This window comes from Arachis stenosperma, chromosome 5 (genome assembly GCF_014773155.1).
Source record: "Arachis stenosperma cultivar V10309 chromosome 5, arast.V10309.gnm1.PFL2, whole genome shotgun sequence".
Taxonomy (NCBI): Eukaryota; Viridiplantae; Streptophyta; class Magnoliopsida; order Fabales; family Fabaceae; genus Arachis; species Arachis stenosperma.
In genome coordinates this window covers 116223031-116241376 of record NC_080381.1, presented here as the reverse complement: position 1 = coordinate 116241376, position 18346 = coordinate 116223031, and the positions used below count along the sequence as shown (strand labels likewise).

Below are 18346 nucleotides of genomic sequence, written 5' to 3'. Positions count from 1 at the left end.
AAGTTTTGTCTTAATTAAAAGTAATCAAAGTGAAACACCCTTTGAATACCAAATTCCAAAGTGAAAAATCTTACAGAACAGTAGACCCCACACGGAGCATATGAAATGATAAGGCAGTTTCTGTTTTATTTCTACGTTGACTGACTTTGAGAAACTTAATTATTCAGCATTGCATCCATTCTCACTCTTTCTTTAATCACTCACTCTCCTTTATATTTTTATTACTTTTTTTGGTTTTTCTGAGACTCAACATTCCCAACATTCATACAACTTTCTATCCTTCTTTCTTATCATGCCTCTGCAATCTTCCTTCTCCTCCTTTTCCACCCATTCTTCTTCTTCTTCTTCTTCCTCCTTCGGCTATGCATGGGAATATGACGTGTTTATTAGTTTCAGAGGCGAAGATACTCGCTATGGTTTCACTGGCAACCTCTACAAAGCTCTTTCTGATAAAGGAGTCCACAGCTTCATTGATGATGAGGAGCTTCAAAGAGGAGACGAAATCACACCCTCACTTCTCAAGGCAATTGAAGAGTCCAGGATTGCCATCATTGTCCTCTCTCCTAACTATGCTTCTTCTTCTTTTTGCTTAGACGAGCTTGTCCACATCCTTCACTGCATCAAGGGAAATGATCGCCTGGTTTTACCGGTTTTCTATGAGGTTGATCCTTCGGATGTGCGCCATCAAAGAAATAGTTTTGGAGAAGCAATGGCCAAGCATGAAGAGAAATTCAAGAGTGACTTGAACAAGGTGCACAAATGGAAGCAGGCTCTGCATCAAGTTGCTAATTTGTCAGGATATCATTTCAAACACGGGTAACTTCACTTCATATACTTCTTTCTGGTCTGTAATTGTTTTTCATTTATCAAAATATTACAATTTTGCATTGTAATAAGAATCTGTGTGTATTTGGCAGGGATGGATATGAACATAAGTTTATCAGAAATATTGTGGAAGAAATTTCAAGAAAGATTAGACGTGTACCTTTGTTTGTTGCTCGTTTTCCTGTTGGACTAGATTCACTAGATTCTCGAGTGTCAAAAGTAATTTCACTTTTGAAAATGGATTCGAGTGATCAAGTTCACATGGTAGGGATACATGGAGTTGGTGGAATAGGAAAAACAGCACTTGCTTGTGCTGTTTATAATTTGATTGCTGACCATTTTGACAGTACGTGCTTTCTTGAAGATGTGAGAAAAAACTCAGAGAGACATGGCTTGGCTCATCTTCAAAATATCCTTCTCTCTGAGATATTAGGAAAGGAGGAAACTAAGATAGTGAGTTTTCAACAAGGAACTTCTCGAATCCAACGAAGGCTATGTCAAAAGAAAATTCTTTTGATTTTAGATGACGTTGATGATCACAAACAACTACAGGCTATTGCTGGAAAACCTGACTGGTTTGGTCCTGGAAGCAGAGTTATTATTACAACACGGGACACACATTTGCTAAAATATCATGGTGTTGAAAACACATATGAGGTAGAGGGTTTAAATGAGGCAGAGTCTTCTCAATTGCTAGTTAAACATGCATTTAAAAATGGTTATGTTAGCAGCCCAAGTTATGCAGATGTTTTGACCCGTACAATAACTTATGCTTCTGGTCTTCCATTGGCTTTGCAAGTAATAGGTAGTCACTTGTGTGGAAAAAAAGTAGAAGAATGGGAATCTGCATTGAATAAATTTGACAGACATCTTGACGATAAAATACATGAGATACTTCGAGTAAGTTTTGATGCTTTGGGAAAAGAAGAGAAGAGTGTTTTTCTAGATATTGCCTGTTGTTTCAAAGGATATGAATTAAAAGAAATTACAGATCTACTTCAAGCTCATTATGGGAGTTGCATGAAATATCATATTGGAGTGCTTTTTGAAAAATCTCTCATAAAGATCAATTTGTATGATCTCAGTGTGACAATGCATGATTTGATAGAGAACATGGGCAAAGAAATTGCACTAGAAGAATCACCAGAAATGCCTGGAATGCGTAGTAGGTTATGGTTCTACGAAGACATAGTTAAAGTTTTACAAGATAATCTAGTAAGTAATAAATTTCTCTAATGACTTTGTTGAAAGTCCTTTTTTACACACTTGTACTTTAACTAATTCATGTTTTTAATTTTGTGTTGAAAGGGCACTAGCACAATTGAAATCATATATTTGGAATTTCCCTTACTGGAAAGGGAAGGAGATGAAGATTCATTTGAAAAAGAGGGAAATAAAGATGTTGAAGTAAAATGGGACGGAACAGCTTTTAAAGAGATGAAAAATCTCAAAACGCTTATCATAAAAAATGGTTGTTTTTCTGAATGTCCCAAATATCTTCCAAACAGTTTAAGGGTATTGGAATGGTGGAGATTTCCTTCAGAGTGGCTACCAAATGATTTTCAACCAAAGAAACTCTCCATACTCAAGTTATCGAATAATCTCTATTTGGCACAGAAGTTGGATAGCTTATCCAAGGTAGTGTGTACTAAATTCTTTTTTCTGATTTTGTGTTTTAGTAACTTGATATGAAGTTTATTTGTTTGACTTTTTTCTTTGTTTTAATGTTTTTCAGAAGTTGGTGAGTTTGAAAGTTTTGAATTTTGATTACAATGATTCTTTGAAAGAAATAGCTGATGTGTCTAGTCTTCAAAGTTTAGAAGAATTTTCATTCCGAGGATGCAAAAACTTAGTTAAAGTACACAGTTCAGTTGGGCTTCTATCTAAACTTAAAAGATTGAATGCTGAATATTGCGAGAAGCTCAGGACTTTCCCAGCAGCTATCAAATTGCCCTTACTGAAAGATTTCAGTCTATGTGGTTGCTCAAGCCTGGTCAATTTTCCAGAAATTTTAGAAGAGATGGCAAATGTAGGATGGCTTGATTTGAAAGGCACTGGCATAAAAGATTTGCCATGCTCATTTCATAATCTTTCTGGATTGCGAAATCTGGAAATTATTTGGAATGAAATGTGTAAGATACCAAGCATCATTTTTATGATGCCACAACTATCTTCATGTTATATTGAGGGAGGAGGCAAGAAGAGGAGGGTATCATCGGAAAAGCCGGAGGAGGATGAGGAGGAGGGGCTTCAAGGAATACTGACTCACTCCCTCCCCTCGCAACATATGATGAAAGCTCTTTGTCTCAGAGACACCAATCTGTCAGATGATTTTTTTCCACTAGCTGTTGCATGGCTTCCAAATGTGAGACAATTAAGCCTAAGAGGCAATAATTTCACAGTCCTTCCTGAATGCATGAAAGAATTTTGCTTTTTATACTTGCTCAACGTCGATGATTGCAACCATCTTCAGGAGATTAGAGGGATTCCACCTTGCTTGACAAACTTCTCAGCAGTAAACTGCAAATCCTTGAGTCCTAGAGCCACAAGAGTTTTACTCAATCAGGTTTTGTTACTTTTTAATTAGTTAACAATGTATATGAGATCATGATTCATATTATATTAATAATGTATGCTAAACTAGTCCTTGACAGGAATTACATGAGGGTAGATGGACAATCTTTGCAATGCCAGGTGGAAGGATTCCAAGGTGGTTTGAGAAGCGCTGCAGCGGAGCTTCAATTTCATTCTGGTTTCATGGCACTGAATTCCCTGACAATGCTCTTTTCTTTGCAATTCTACTCAAAGATGACCTCCCTTCCCCAGTTGAAGTACTACCCATCGTGACTGTCAATGGCAACCAGGTTTCCTGTCGATGGCGGGAGACCCCAGTGGATCAATTATTTATTTTTCATCTGTCAGAGACAATTGCTTATAATGTAGTACTACGTTTTGAAAACAAATGGAATCATGCTGAGATTTCATATGAAGCACATGACTACTATACCTATGATGAGGTCCCCACTGAGTCAATTGCAAAAGAGATTGGAATCCATCTATTGAAGCAAAAGATCAGTAGCAGTATAATTCAACATATCCGATTCACTGATCCTTACAAAATGACACAACTAATCATAATGATGATGATGGTCTCAATAGTATCGCCAAACCATAAGAAGCAGCCCTTACTCCTTGAAACATCCATTGGTTTGTGGACATTGCTGTTCCTAACACACACTCTCTTTTTTGGATAAATAACTGTCAATTAGGAAGGAGGGTAGGGAGGATTCAATATCAGCATCCGCACAGCTATATGGTTGTCACCACTTGTATATGTCATAGTATAATTATTGTTATTAAGATAAGTGTGATGCTTCCCTTGCTTGTGCTTGTTTGATTCAGTATGAAATAGAGATGACCATTGAATATGTTACTTGCTACTTTGACAACTCTTTTGTATTATACATTTATATATTGAATCATTCTGAATGTGTAACATAATGCTATTGCAAGCCAAATAGATAACCCTGTTATCCACTGTCAATTTGAATCTGTATGCTTTGGTTTATCTTAACTCATTGATTTATAGGCTCAAGAAGATAAATGTTTTTGAACCCTGATTTTTGTGGCATCAGTCAAACACATTATGTTGCATCAATTAATATAAACCAGAATTGAGCAACACTCATTTTATGTGAATTTAATATTTTAGTTTTGCTTCTCCTTGTTTGATTCAATGTCAATGGGTAAAAGTTCTAACTTGTGAACCAGAGATTGCCTTTCAATATGGTACCTTAAGCAATAACAGAGAGCATTATGAATACAAAGAAAATTGGACAATTAAACATCTATTTTCTTTCGGTTTAAATAAAAATGATTCTTTGGTTATTAGAAAAGTAAGAAAGTAAGAAACTGATCGTTCATTTATTTATTTATTATTAAAACTGAAATATTTGCACAATTGAACATGTATGTTAATTTTTAGGTAGTTGAAGAGGTGTCTACTATTACAATGCGCTATTTTTGTTATTTTTCTGCTAATTTGCTTGATGAGTGCAGAACATAGCAAAATAAGTGACTTATTAGTCTTATCTCAATCACTAAGCTTTCCTTCAATCATGCTAAAACTTTTCAATGAGTTGATTTTTTAAAATAAGAACTGCAAATTTGCCCTATGGTACAAAAAGAAATAAAGCTCTGGAAAGCTTTTGTAAGCAGCTTCATTTGGTGAAGTCATATGGTTTACTGAGAGAATAAACATTAAAGTATTAAACAACCATAATTAATCTAATTATTAATCCACACAAAATTCCCATGGAAGCTTTAAATTTTATTGTGAAATCTTCTAATTAATAATTTCTCAAAAGGACAACACTATGATTATTATGGTCTTAATAGTATTGCACAAGCAAAGTATAATTATGTGTGTAATTTCCTGAAAGTATTTACTTAATCTGAATTATTTCTTTCTTAATTAAATGTGCAGCAAACTTTCTTAACTAATTATGTATATTATATTGAATAATTCTGAACCAAATGAAAATAGGTAGTAGCTAGCTAGAAATACGAACAGAAGGTGAATGCATTTCCTTGTGTCATGTCCTCCTCAATATTCCTCAGTACTCAGGAGCAGAACAGTGTAATAGCTCTGCAACTTATCCTCGTGTTTCTTACCTTTGTAAGCTCTATTTAAATCAGGGAAATGTCCGTGCTTCATAGAGTAAAACTAGTAAAAACAGATAACTGTAGTTAGATTGATTGCTCGGAATCTTGGATACAAAGAACCAACATGATGAAAAGCGTGGGAGAGAAAGATTCTTTGGTCAACAGAAGTGGAAGAAAGTGTTGGTATAGACAATACAAGAAGAAAACTGATTCAGGACACTTGCATTACATACTCCACTTTGTAATAAAAGTTCACATATGATTACTCTTGAAAGATTTTATGTGAACAAGTTCTAAGAACACAAGCACATATATTATGTTCCAATCAAATAAAAAATTATATTGTTTCTTCTTGCGCCTAATTTGTTCTCTTTCTTCTCAGTTCTCATATAGTATTATTCTCTTATAAGTAATAAATAAGACAATAATACTTCCATTCAAAACATGAAAGTTTCATTGCATTTAGTTCTGTAACGAGTTTAGATATTGAAGGAAATTCTCTATTTATTTTATTACAGAGGAAAAAAGAAAAAGGAAAATTAGAATATAAAAAGGTGATAATAACGCTCTTCATTTTTGTTCTTAATTTTTATTCTTGGTGGCTTGAGTCCACAAGATAAGAATAATAACGGACAAACAATTAATTATGTAAGGTAGTAGCAGATACCTTTAATTTTCAATGAGTTAATATTATAGTATATCATAGCGTAAAATATTAGTCATTGTACAAGAATATACATTTAATATTCATAAAAAAAATTATTTTTCTGCTATATAAGAAATCCGTAAATTGAAAGTCCCGTCCTGAAAGTTGAGTTCTTAAGAAATAATAATGGACGTTGAATTCAACCACTCAATGCTCATAGGTGGCCACGCATTTCTATGAAAAATAAGTAACTAAGGACAAAGTTGTCTTAATCAAAGTAAATATAATAAACAGCAAGTTTGCTAAAGACTTAAATACAGCAACTAATTTCTTAGTGAACTCAATCACTCATTAAATTCAGCAGGGAAAAATTAAGACCTCCAACACATTTATTGAATGAATGCAGTTTCTGCGTGGTTGCTAAGTTGACTGACTTAGACTTACACACATAATTATTGTCTCTCACTCTCTATATATATTCACTACTTTGTTTCTCTGATTTTCATCATCATCCAACAAAACATATATCCTTCTTGCTTCCGTCTCATGTCTCTGCAATCCTCCTCCTCCTCCTACTCTGTCCATCCATTTTCCTCTTCTTTCATCAGATATGAATGGAAATACGATGTCTTTATTAGTTTCAGAGGCCGAGATACTCGCTATGGTTTCACCGGCAACCTCTACAAGGCTCTTTGTGACAAAGGAATTCTCACCTTCTTTGATGATGGCGAGCTTCAAAGCGGAGAGGAAATCACACCTGCACTTCTCAAGGCAATTGAAGAGTCCAGGATTGCCATCGTTGTACTCTCTCCTAACTATGCTTCTTCTTCTTTTTGCTTAGACGAACTGGTCCATGTCCTTCACTGCATCAAGGGAAACAATCGGTTTGTTTTGCCGGTTTTCTTTAAGGTGGATCCTTCTGATGTGCGCCATCTAAAAAACAGTTTTGGAGAAGCAATGGATAAGCATGAGAAGAGATACAAGGATGACATGAATAACAAGGTGGACACATGGAAGAAAGCTCTGAAAGAAGTAGCCAATTTGTCTGGTTATCATTTCAAAGATGGGTAACTTCACTTCATATACTTCTTTATGTAATTGTTTCTGATTATTACAATTTTGAATTGTACAAGTATCTATGTGTATGTTTGTTGGGCAGGCATGGATATGAACATCAGTTTATTAAAAAGATCGTGCAAGACATTTCAAGAAAGATTGGGCGTCTACCTTTGCCAGTGGCTGACTTCCCTGTTGGACTCGAGTCTCCAATGTCAGAAGTGATTGCACTTTTAGAAATGGATTCTACTGATCGAGTTCACATGGTAGGGATACATGGAATTGGTGGCATAGGGAAAACAACACTTGCTCTTGCTCTTTATAACTTGATTGCTGACAATTTTAAAGGTGTGTGTTTTCTTGAAAACGTGAGAGAAAATTCACAAAAATATGGGTTGGTGCATCTTCAAAACAATCTTCTTTATAAGATATTAGGAAAGGAGGGAGTCCAGATAATAGGTGTTAAGGAAGGAATTTCACAGATACAACGTAGACTCAGTCAAACAAAAGTTCTTTTGGTTCTGGATGATGTTGATGAGCATGAACAATTGACAGCTATTGCGGGAAAACCTGATTGGTTTCATCCTGGAAGCAGAATCATTATTACAACACGGGACAAACATTTGCTGACGCTTCATGACATTGAAAGAACATATGAGGTACAAGGTTTGAATGAGGAAGAGTCCTTAATTTTGCTTCAATGGAAGGCTTTTAAAACAGATATTGTCAACCCAAGGTATAAGAATGTTTTAACCCGTGCAGTAACTTATGCTTCTGGACTTCCATTGGCTTTGGAAGTTATAGGTTCTAACTTGTTTGGAAAAGATTTAGAAGAGTGGGAATCTGCAATGGATCAATATGAAGAAGTTCTTGATAATAAAATACGTAAGATACTTCAGGTTAGTTTTGATGCTTTGGGAGAAGATGTGCAGAGTGTTTTTCTTGATATTGCTTGTTGTTTTAAAGGATATAAATCAGTGGAAGTTACGGCTATACTTCAAGCTCAATATGGGAGGGGTATGAAATATCATATTGGAATGTTGGTTGAAAAATCTCTCATAAAGATTGATCATCTATTCAGAATAACATTACATGATCTAATAGAGGACATGGGTAAAGATATATGTCGAGAAAAATCGTCAAAAGTGCCTGGAAAACATAGTAGATTATGGTTCTACAAGGATATAGTTGAAGTTTTAGAAGATAATCAAGTAAGTAATAGTTTTTTTTTTTTTTACTTAAGTTTATTAAAGACTTATTTTAACACATGTATTTTAATTAATTCATGTTTTTACTTTTGTGTGATGAAAGGGAACTAGTGCTATTGAAATTATACATTTGGAATTTCCTTTATTTAGAAAGGAAGGAGGTGAAGATCCGTCAAAAAAAGAGAAAATTGATGATGTAGAAGTAAAATGGGATGGAACAGCTTTTAAAGAGATGAAAAATCTCAAAACACTTATTATAAAAAATGGTCGTTTTTCCAGAGGGCCCAAATACCTTCCAAATAGTTTAAGAGTATTAGAATGGAGGAGATATCCATCGAGATATTTTCCCTCTAATTTTGATCCAGAAAAACTTTCCATACTCAAGTTGCCTAATTATCTCTACAAGTCACCCAAGTTGGATGGCATATCCAAGGTAAGCATACTAAATTCATTTTCATGATTTTGTATGTTTGTAAATTCACATGATCAGGTTTATTTGGTTTTATTTTAGTTTGTTCATTAATTTTATTTGTTTGTTTATTTTTTCTCCAGATGTTGATCACCTTAAAAGTTTTGAATTTTGATTACAGTGATTATTTGAAAGAGATACCTGATGTGTCTAATCTTCAAACTTTAGAAGAATTTTCTTTTGAAGGATGTAGTAATTTAGTCTCAGTTGACAGTTCAGTTGGTTTTTTACCTAAACTTAAAATATTGAATGCTGAAAAGTGTCCCAAACTCAGAAGTTTTCTACCTGTTATTAATTTGCCCTCACTGGAAATACTCGGTCTATCTGGATGCTCAAGCCTTGAGAAATTTCCAGAAATTCCAGAAGAGATGAAAAATCTAGAAGAGCTTGATTTGATTGGCACTGGGATAAAAGATTTGCCATGTTCATTTTGTAACCTTTCTAGGTTGTGGCATTTGTATTTGGAGGAGAATAAAATGCATAGAATACCAAGTGTCATTTGCATGATGCCAAGCCTGGATTTTTGTAATATTAACTTAGGAGGAAACAAGGGGAGTGTATCGGGAGAGCAGGAAGAGGGGCTTCACGGAATACTCACTCACTCTCTCCCCTCTTCAGATATGGAGCACCTTTCTCTCAAGAACAGCAATTTGTCAGATGACTTTTTTCCACTAGCTGTTGCATGGTTTCCCAATGTGAAATTTTTAGACCTAACAGGCAATAATTTCACGGTCCTTCCTGAATGCATCCAACAATTTCGCTTTCTAGAGATACTCAAGGTGGATGATTGCGAGCATCTTCGGGAGATTAGAGGGATTCCACCGTGCTTGAGAGAGTTCTCAGCAGTAAACTGTAAATCATTGAGTCCGAGGGGCACAAGCGTGTTACTCAACCAGGTTTCATTACATTTTAATAATTAACAATGCAGATCACATCATAATTCATATTAAGTTAATAATGTATGCTAAACTACTGCTTCTGCATTATGAATGAATGACAGCAAGTGCACCAGGGTGGAAGCACCCACTTTGTGATGCCAGGTGGAAGGATTCCAAGGTGGTTTGAGTGGCGCAGCAGTGGAGCTTCTATTTCTTTCTGGTTTCGTGGCACCATATTCCCTTACAAATCTCTTTGCGTTGCAATTCTACTCAAACACATCATCCTTTCCCCACCACTTCAAGTAAAACCCACTGTGACCATCAATGGCAACCAAGTTCAATTTGGACGGTATGGCCTTATGGGTCAATTATTTATTTTTAATCTGAAGAGAGATGATTATTATTATGAAGCACCACATTTTGAAAGAGGATGGAATCATGTGAAACTTTCATATGAAGCATATTATAAGGGTTTTGAGGGAAAGGTCCCAAGTGAGTCAATTGGAAAAGAGATTGGAATGCACGTATGGAAGGAAGAGAGTAGTAGTATAATGGAAGATATTCGATTCACTGATCCATACAAAATGACACAACTAATTATAATGATGATCATGCTCTCAATAGCATTCCCCAACCATAAGAACCACCCCTTGCTTCTGGAAACATGCATTGGTCTGTGGACATTGCTGTTTCTAACTATGTATGATTTGGATAATGAGAGTGAATTAGGGTCGGAAGGATCAGATATCAGCCATGGTTCAATGGCATCCACAGAGCTAGTGGGTGCAGAACTTGGGTGTGCCCAAGCGTAATTGCATTGATCACTGTTTTTGCGTTACTCATTTTAGATTTTATTTATCTCCCTCTCCCAATTTTACTTTTTATCAATAATATTTTTGTACATAAAAGGAGCCCTGGGAGTCTGGGACTAGAGTGATTCATTGAACATGTTATTGTTCTTGAAGATAACATAAAATGAACACAATCTTGTTTATTTCATTAGTGACAGAAAAGAAAAAAGAATATTATTATCAGTATGATAGAAATCACCATGCATGTGTACTTGAGATATCCATTCAATATGGTACTTGCTACTTTTTTATCAAACAGTTTATATTGTATTGTACAGTTTATATTGTATGTTACAACTGAATGATTCTGAATTTCTAACAAAATGGGTACTACGACACTAGTTAGGAATGCAAATAAGTAGTTTATTAGTCTTATCTCAACAAGAATGTGGAGCACAGACCATAATGGTTCTAAAATAACCTTATGCAAAATATTGGAATGTATGAAAATGAGTTACTTATTATGGAATAGTAAGAACAGGGAATTATTTGATTCAAGCTACACTAGACCTCCTTATCAGCACTCACTAATTCTCAATCACGTCCACAAAATTAGATGAGCATAGTTACTCAAGGCTGAACAAAGTAAACCTTCTCTTCGTATTAGGAACTGAAATGAAAAATGGATCACTGGATTCTAACAAAAAAAGGTTGAGATATGTGACGCTATGCTAACCATAGCCACCAATCAGCAGAACAAAATCTCAATCCTATCATTAACAGGATACTGGAATTCAAAAACAAAATTTGCAAGCTAAAATGAAGACATACTTTGCTTATTCTATGTTCTTGTTTTTTCTGATTTGTTGAAAAATCTTTCTCTTATTCTTTCTCTATAAAAAGTTAATAATGCCTGGATTCTAAAATCATTTCTATAACTTCATCTCTTTAATTAAATGAATATCATCTTTATTTCAAAAAGCAGGAAATTGAAGTAATTCTAAACAGATAAATGTGAATAAGGAGCATCCTCCAATCCAATTATTTAGTGGGCTTGGCACTAACAAGTAAAAAGTAAAAACATTAAAAGAAGCTCAATTTCCCTAGTTACCCACAATTGATTTCTATTTACGCTTTTGCCCCTACTTTTCTCCCTCACTTGTTGGCACTTCCCTCGTTCTTACGCTCTACTCACTTTCTCTCTCTACCAAACCTTTCTCTTTCTCTCTCATCTTTCCATTGACATGTCTTCTTCCGGCGGCGTCACCTCCGGCAGCCCTCAGCAATACTTCTGCCACCAGTGCAACCGCACAGTCTCCATCGTCCCTTCTTCCTCCGAGCTCCTCTGCCCTAACTGCAACGAAGGCTTCCTCGAAGAACTCGAAACTCCAATCCCTAACCCTAACTTCAGCAATCCTTTCTTCTCTTTCAACTCTGACTTCGCCGGAGGTCCCTCCGCCGGAAACCTCCCGTTCTTATTCTCCGGTGGTGGCGACGATCTATCCACGCTGCTTGGCGGCGGCGTTGGTAACACCGCCGCCTCCGGCGAAGCCTTTAACCCCTTTGTGTTCCTCCAGAACTACCTCCAAACCCTAAGAGCTGGCGGCGCCAACGTCCAGTTCGTGATCGAGAATTCCGGCGACCCTACCACCGGAACGTTCCGGTTTCCCGGCGGGAACATGACTCACGGCGATTACTTCTTCGGCCCGGGGCTCGAGGAGCTGATCCAGCAGCTGGCCGAGAACGATCCGAATCGGTACGGGACGCCGCCAGCATCGAAGTCAGCTGTGGAGGGGCTGCCGGACGTGTCGGTCACAGAGGAGCTGCTGGAATCGGATTCTTCTCAGTGCGCGGTGTGCAAGGACACCTTCAAGCTTGGCGAATCGGCGAAGCAGATCCCCTGTAAGCACATATACCATTCTGATTGCATCTTGCCATGGCTGGAACTGCATAATTCGTGCCCAGTTTGCCGTTACGAGTTGCCTACCGATGATCCGGATTATGAGCGGAGGGCTCAGCGTGGTGGGGTTCCTACGCCTGCCCCAGTGAACCGGTCTGTGGGAGCAGGCGGTTCAGCTGAATCCTCTGATGGAAGTGGTGGCGGTGGTGGTGGTGTTGGCGGTGACAATGATGGCGGGGATAATAGGCAAACGTTGGAGAGGAGGGTGTTTAGGGTTTCTTTGCCGTGGCCGTTTAGGCAATTCGGTGGTTCTCCTGCGGAGACAAGCAATGTTGGGAACAACAACAACAGCAACAGTGGCGGCAACAACAACAGTGGGCAACCGAATTCCGAAAGTAGGGGGAATCGGAATTTTGAGTCAGAGACCAGACAGGAAGATCTTGATTGAGAGCAACTTGTGTTTCATAATGTAAGTTCATATCATTTTATCATATGGTATTTTGGTTCCGAATTTGGTGTTGAATCATGGTGTTGTCTAATTCGAATACATTGAGTAACACGATGAAGGAGCACTAAAGTGTCACGTTTAGCTCTGGTTATTGTGAAATCCTTTTGCTTTTCCTGCTTTGTTTTGAGTCCCCTGAAGTGAATACAATTGTACTGTGAGAACTGAGACACCTCTTTTGATTAGAAATTTGTGGTATGTTAGGTGGCAGGTTAGATTTAGGTGGTGATAGCTTTGAGCCTGCAGCCATGGAAGAATGAGGTTTCTGAACTTATAGTTTGTGTTAAACATATGGATTGTACAGCTGCTACTTCAAGGAACCTTCATTCTTTTTCTTTGTTGCTTGGACAAATTTGAACCAGAGTTGGAAATAGTTTGATATTTTTTGGTCATGTTTTTTTGGATGCAATTGCTTTATTGATCAATGTCATCACAGCAAACATTTATAGGATGAAGAAAGGATTATGGTTTCTCTTATAGCAAACTTTGAAAGAAAATGCTTCAGTTCATTAAAATATTTATGCCACACTTCCAACCCGTCTAGATAAATACAAAAGGTCATTACAACAACAGAAGCTTCCTTATCTCTTCTATTATTTATATTGGAGGAATTAGCAGCTATTGCAGTTGTTTTCAATGTCTATGAGCCTCAACATGCCTGTGATTCTGTGATTAACGTGAACAATTTTTGTATGAAGATTTACCTCTGCTAATGCAATATGAAGTCCCCCCCATAGCTGCACAACTAAAGATATACAAGTAGTGTAATGTCACTAACGTCCCCCCATAATTATTCTGCTAAGTGATTTTCTGCAAGAAATGTTGTTGTTTACAGTGATCTCAGACTCAAAGGATGAATGGAGTAAACTTCCTTAATCTTATGTAGACTCAAGATGATTTTTGATGTATTAACTACTCAACTCAATTGTTTCTTTATGCACGCTAACTGAATGAATTAGCTTAGTTTCTCTTCTGTTTAGAAAGACTTGTATAAAGGAAGGAGGATAAAAAAAGAAGGAAAAAATATTGTTACCAAATGAAATGTATAAGCATAAATGGGCTTGTGTAGAACTACTCTTAACGATTGTGGCAGAGGATAATGTTAGATCTATTGAGGGATTGTAACTACGGATGAACAATGCTTATTCGTTTTGATCTTGTTAATATACTTGCCCTTTGATGGATGCTTTACTATCATGGATATAGGCTTATTATATTGTTAGGTAGCCAAATACGATGAATTTAGTATGTATTTTACCACTCGTGAAACATGGCTTCATAAGATTTTGTATTTCTATTTTCTATATGAAGGACCATGTACATATCAATTTTCAACAACAATAATTGTGGTTCATCTGTTTGTTATTTATATTTGTTGAAATAATGCTTGCTATTTTTAAGACCTTCCTCACTTCCTTGAAAGACTTCAACTCTGGGATGTGTTTGCATGATTAATCTTTATCTAGTCTTCAACTTTTCATACTTATTGTTGAACGTTACAAAGGTTGTGCTTGTTATAATTTTATTACATAATCCTGGAGTGGGAAATTCTAAGTATCATAGACATAGGGGCTTATTATATTGTTTATGTAATCTCTTAAAAGCAACTCCACCACTGCTTAGTAGAGGGGTTGGCCAATGTAGTCATGGGATTTGTATAATTTGGGTTTGGATTCAGGAACTCCTTTATTGTTGAAAGCTCAATTGTAATCCTATTTATAAATCTACCTTTTTATAAATCTCCTTGCAGTTTTGCACTAAGCATTGTGAATTAAAGAAAAACAATGTGACTGCAGTTAATATTTTGTGTTTTTAGGTTCAAGTCTAGCTTGTTCCATTCTCAAGCCTTTATGCTTAGATATCAGATATCCTGAATTGATTTTTTGCCTTTGGGCTTTGGTCTTATGCTGCATGCTGTAATATTATGATTCAGATGCCATACACTTTCGGAGATTTTCACATAGTTCTGTTTTGTTTTGGTGGCAGGTATGAAGAGTGTTTCAAATCTGCAGCCTTGTTTAATAGAAATGATCTTAAATGTCAATCAGTGAATGGTGACAGTTGCAAATGTTATGTTCCATGATACTAATAAACACACGTAACTGTCAAATGCCCATTACCATTTTCACACTTAGAATTTTATACAGATTCAAAATTTTATGTGCATTTTCAATATTTGTGAAGTTTTGATTGTCTATGTGTGGCTCCTTTTGACTGGTTCATCTCTTAATATACTGCCATTGGAGAGCTTCTAAAGATCAAATATTGAGCCCTTTTTTTTGGTTTTGGAAGGGAGGGTGGGGGTGTGCTTTTGCAGTTGGCTTCTAATGTCTGTTCCTGTTCTTCATTTGTTCAGTCTCAGTTACAGCAGATAAGCAGGGGATTTTTCATGATATCTTGTTTTCATAGATTTTCCCTAGTGAGTTTTGTTGTGGAACTTTGAACCATGTTGAGAGTGTTTTCTGAGAATGGAAAGGTTTGAAGGAAGAGATTTTCAATCCTCCTTTTTCTTCCCTTCCCTCTAATTATCAAAACTTACATACATCTCCTGGGGTTTCATCGATTTTCTGGTTTTCAGAAGTTTTCCTATATATTATAATGGACAACATTTTCATTTTGATCAACCATAATCAGGAAGGATTGTTATCATTCCTTGTGGCTTGTGGGGATATTCAGCAATCTTCTTTTCATTGTCATTCATTTTCATAGTCTGTGTTGTTCAAATGGATGTAGAGGAATGTATTATATTCTATGGTCCTATGCTGAATGATAAGCAACGACTATTGGCTAGCTTGTGTGTTATTTTCCATAGAAATTAGATTTGCACATCCCATTTGTCACGCTCACATGTGTTGACACAACTCTTGCTCTCTTGATTTTTTTTTCCAATTTTAATTTTAATTTTGAAGATATGGGTTGCCTTGGAATGTTGAGTAATCGGTTTTCTATGTTTATCTGGGACACGTTGCTCTTGAATTGAGACTTGGTAAGTGGCATGTGTTAATGTTCCAAGGCAATTGCCGAATAGAGGCAAGTTAGTTTGGTAAGAGAAAAGGTCAACTAGCTCATCTCCCAAAGTGGTGGCACTAACTTTGGCATCTGCTACTGGAGCTTTGGTTGATGGTTGAGTGCTTTTTGGAGATAGTTAACTCTTTGTTGGGAGAATTTTCAATATGTTCCCCAAAGTTGTGGCAATAACTTCGCATTCAATAGCTGAGTACAAGTTAATGGGAAGAAGATAAATGTTTGTAGATTTGTTGAACAATGGTACCACCTTGACCTTAGCATCGCTTTCATTCCCAGTTTCCTGAGGGATCATTTCATGTCTTGGAAGTAATCCGGTCTAAAATTAAAAATACTGTAAAAAAAAAAAAAGAAGAAAGAAAAATAGAAAAAAAATAAAGGGTAACGGAATTTTTGTTTTTGTATTATCCTAATAGCTTACTTTAAAAAAAAAAAAAACTGATCTAAATAATTGTCTTTCACATATCTTATTATTTTAATTGTTGATTTGGTAAAACAGGATTTCAATATTTCATTTAAAATTGAAATATCTAATGTTTGTTTTTTACTCTCTATACACAATATTTTCTAGAAAAATATTTCAATCCCTTGACTATGTAGGTGAACCCAAAATTTCTCTTCTTAGGCTCTTATCCCTTGCTTTAGGTTAGGCCTCCTAGATTATTTATTTTATGTTACGGCCCGGCCCAGAACCAGCTTTGGGCCGACCCGACCCATGTAACACCCGACCCGGGCACGCGCCCTACAACCGACCCGGACACACTTCCTGTACGGACCGCACACGTGCTGCAGGACAGCGTCCTTGGGAATATGGGCCTGTCACGTAAGGGGCCCACTACTGACATGTATATAAGGGGAAGATTGGCTCTTCCCCCGAGGTACGTCACTTTCTACATCACTCCCCCTGCTTGTACGATTTCTGACTTGAGCGTCGGAGTGTCTTTGCAGGTGGCACCCCCCTCGTCCGTTCACCAACTCAAGTGCTCGCCAGCTCGACAAACCCTCGATCAGCGCATCCAGGACTAAGACACCCTCATCTATCCACCTTTGCATCTTCTGTCCACCCGACCTGTTCAGAAGCCGACCAACGAACATTGGCGCCGTCTGTGGGGACGTCTAAATGGAAGTTGTACTGGGTCTTGGCGACCAAGGCCGGGCTGCCGGAGCGGAGGGGGCAGCCTCCGTCGCCTCGCAAGGGGGGCGGCGAAGGTCCCCCCATCGACGCACGGGGACACGACCATTCGGAGGAACAGGCGGCGATAGCGCCATAATAATGCAAGAGCTGCCCCACCGAGTCCAGAACCTGGAGCGGCAGCTTGCCGACAGGGAGCGGGACGGACGTTCTACCGATCCAAGCTATACCCCGTCTCCCGGAAGCGAGGAGGAAGACTCTTACCGAAGCCGCCCGCGGACGGAGGCAGAGAGTTCGCGGGAGGAGTCACCCATAATGAGGAGACGAAATGACACGATCATCTACTCCCGAGGCAGACCGACCCATCGAGCGACAAGAGGTCGCGAAGACGGAAGAACACGACAACCTGTGATAATGGGCGCCACCCCGTTCCACCGATCTATCCTCGAGGTCCGGCTGCCGAAACACTTCGACAAGCCAACGGACATGAGGTACGACGGAACTCAAGACCCTCTAGAACACCTGACGGCCTTCGAGGCCAGGATGAATCTAGAGGGAGTAGGCGACGAAGTGAGATGCCGTGCCTTCCCGGTGACCTTAGCAGGACCAGCGATCAAATGGTTTAACGGCCTCCCTCAAGGTTCTGTCTACAATTTCTCAGACATCAGCCGCGCATTCCTGGCTCAATTCACAACGCGAATAACAAAGGCCAAGCATCCTATCAACCTTCTCGGGGTAACCCAAAGACAGGGAGAGCCGACCAGGAGGTACTTAGATCGGTTCAACGACGAATGCTTGGAAATCGACGGCTTAACCGATTCGGTGGCCAGTCTCTGCCTGACGAACGGCCTCCTTAACGAGAACTTCCGAAAGCACCTTACAACGAAACCGGTTTGGACGATGCATGAAATCCAAACGGTGGCCAAAGAATACATAAACGATGAAGAAGTCAACCGAGTCGTGGCTGCCAATAAGCGGCAGTCCGGTTACGGCCAGGCTCGTCAGTTCGGTGGCGACGGGGAGAGGGCGAAAGAAAAGGCCAGGGAGGAGGCGCCAAACAAAGCACCTAGACCGTTCCCTCGAGTGGGGAAATTTACTAACTACACCCCACTCACCCTCCCCATCATGGAAGTCTACCAACAAATTGCGGAGAAAGGAATTCTCCCGAAGCCCCGACCACTCAAGGACCGCACAGGCGGAAACAAGAACCTTTATTGTGATTACCATAAGGGATATGGCCACCAAAC

At 38.1% G+C, this 18346-nt stretch overlaps 3 protein-coding genes across 5 annotated transcripts; all 3 read left to right on the top strand.

Annotated features, from left to right (window-relative positions):
* Nucleotides 1–220: 220 nt before the first annotated feature.
* On the top strand, nucleotides 221–4326 carry LOC130981663 (disease resistance protein Roq1-like). Of its 2 annotated transcripts, none has more exons than XM_057905285.1 (5): nucleotides 221–816; nucleotides 918–2040; nucleotides 2134–2463; nucleotides 2561–3391; nucleotides 3480–4326. In XM_057905285.1, exons 1-5 carry the CDS (start codon nucleotides 293–295, stop codon nucleotides 4077–4079), a joined length of 3408 nt encoding a protein of 1135 aa, XP_057761268.1. In that variant the 5' UTR covers nucleotides 221–292; the 3' UTR covers nucleotides 4080–4326. The 2 variants fall into 2 exon arrangements, with proteins under 2 accessions (XP_057761268.1, XP_057761269.1); XM_057905286.1 differs by having other exon boundaries at nucleotides 3470–3721.
* Nucleotides 4327–6502: 2176 nt separating this feature from the next.
* LOC130980209 (disease resistance protein Roq1-like) lies at nucleotides 6503–10746 on the top strand. Its single transcript, XM_057903864.1, has 5 exons — nucleotides 6503–7203; nucleotides 7296–8403; nucleotides 8504–8833; nucleotides 8953–9765; nucleotides 9870–10746. The coding sequence occupies exons 1-5, from the start codon at nucleotides 6683–6685 to the stop codon at nucleotides 10557–10559; spliced, it is 3462 nt and encodes a 1153-aa protein (XP_057759847.1). The 5' UTR covers nucleotides 6503–6682; the 3' UTR covers nucleotides 10560–10746.
* A 910-nt stretch (nucleotides 10747–11656) lies between these two features.
* Nucleotides 11657–15206, top strand: LOC130981920 (E3 ubiquitin-protein ligase RING1-like). 2 transcript variants are annotated; one of them, XM_057905682.1, is made up of 2 exons: nucleotides 11657–12907; nucleotides 13148–14923. In XM_057905682.1, exon 1 carries the CDS (start codon nucleotides 11783–11785, stop codon nucleotides 12884–12886), a length of 1104 nt encoding a protein of 367 aa, XP_057761665.1. In that variant the 5' UTR covers nucleotides 11657–11782; the 3' UTR covers nucleotides 12887–12907; nucleotides 13148–14923. The 2 variants fall into 2 exon arrangements, with proteins under 2 accessions (XP_057761665.1, XP_057761664.1); XM_057905681.1 differs by lacking the exon at nucleotides 13148–14923 and adding an exon at nucleotides 14930–15206 and having other exon boundaries at nucleotides 11667–12907.
* The last annotated feature ends 3140 nt before the right edge of the window (nucleotides 15207–18346 follow it).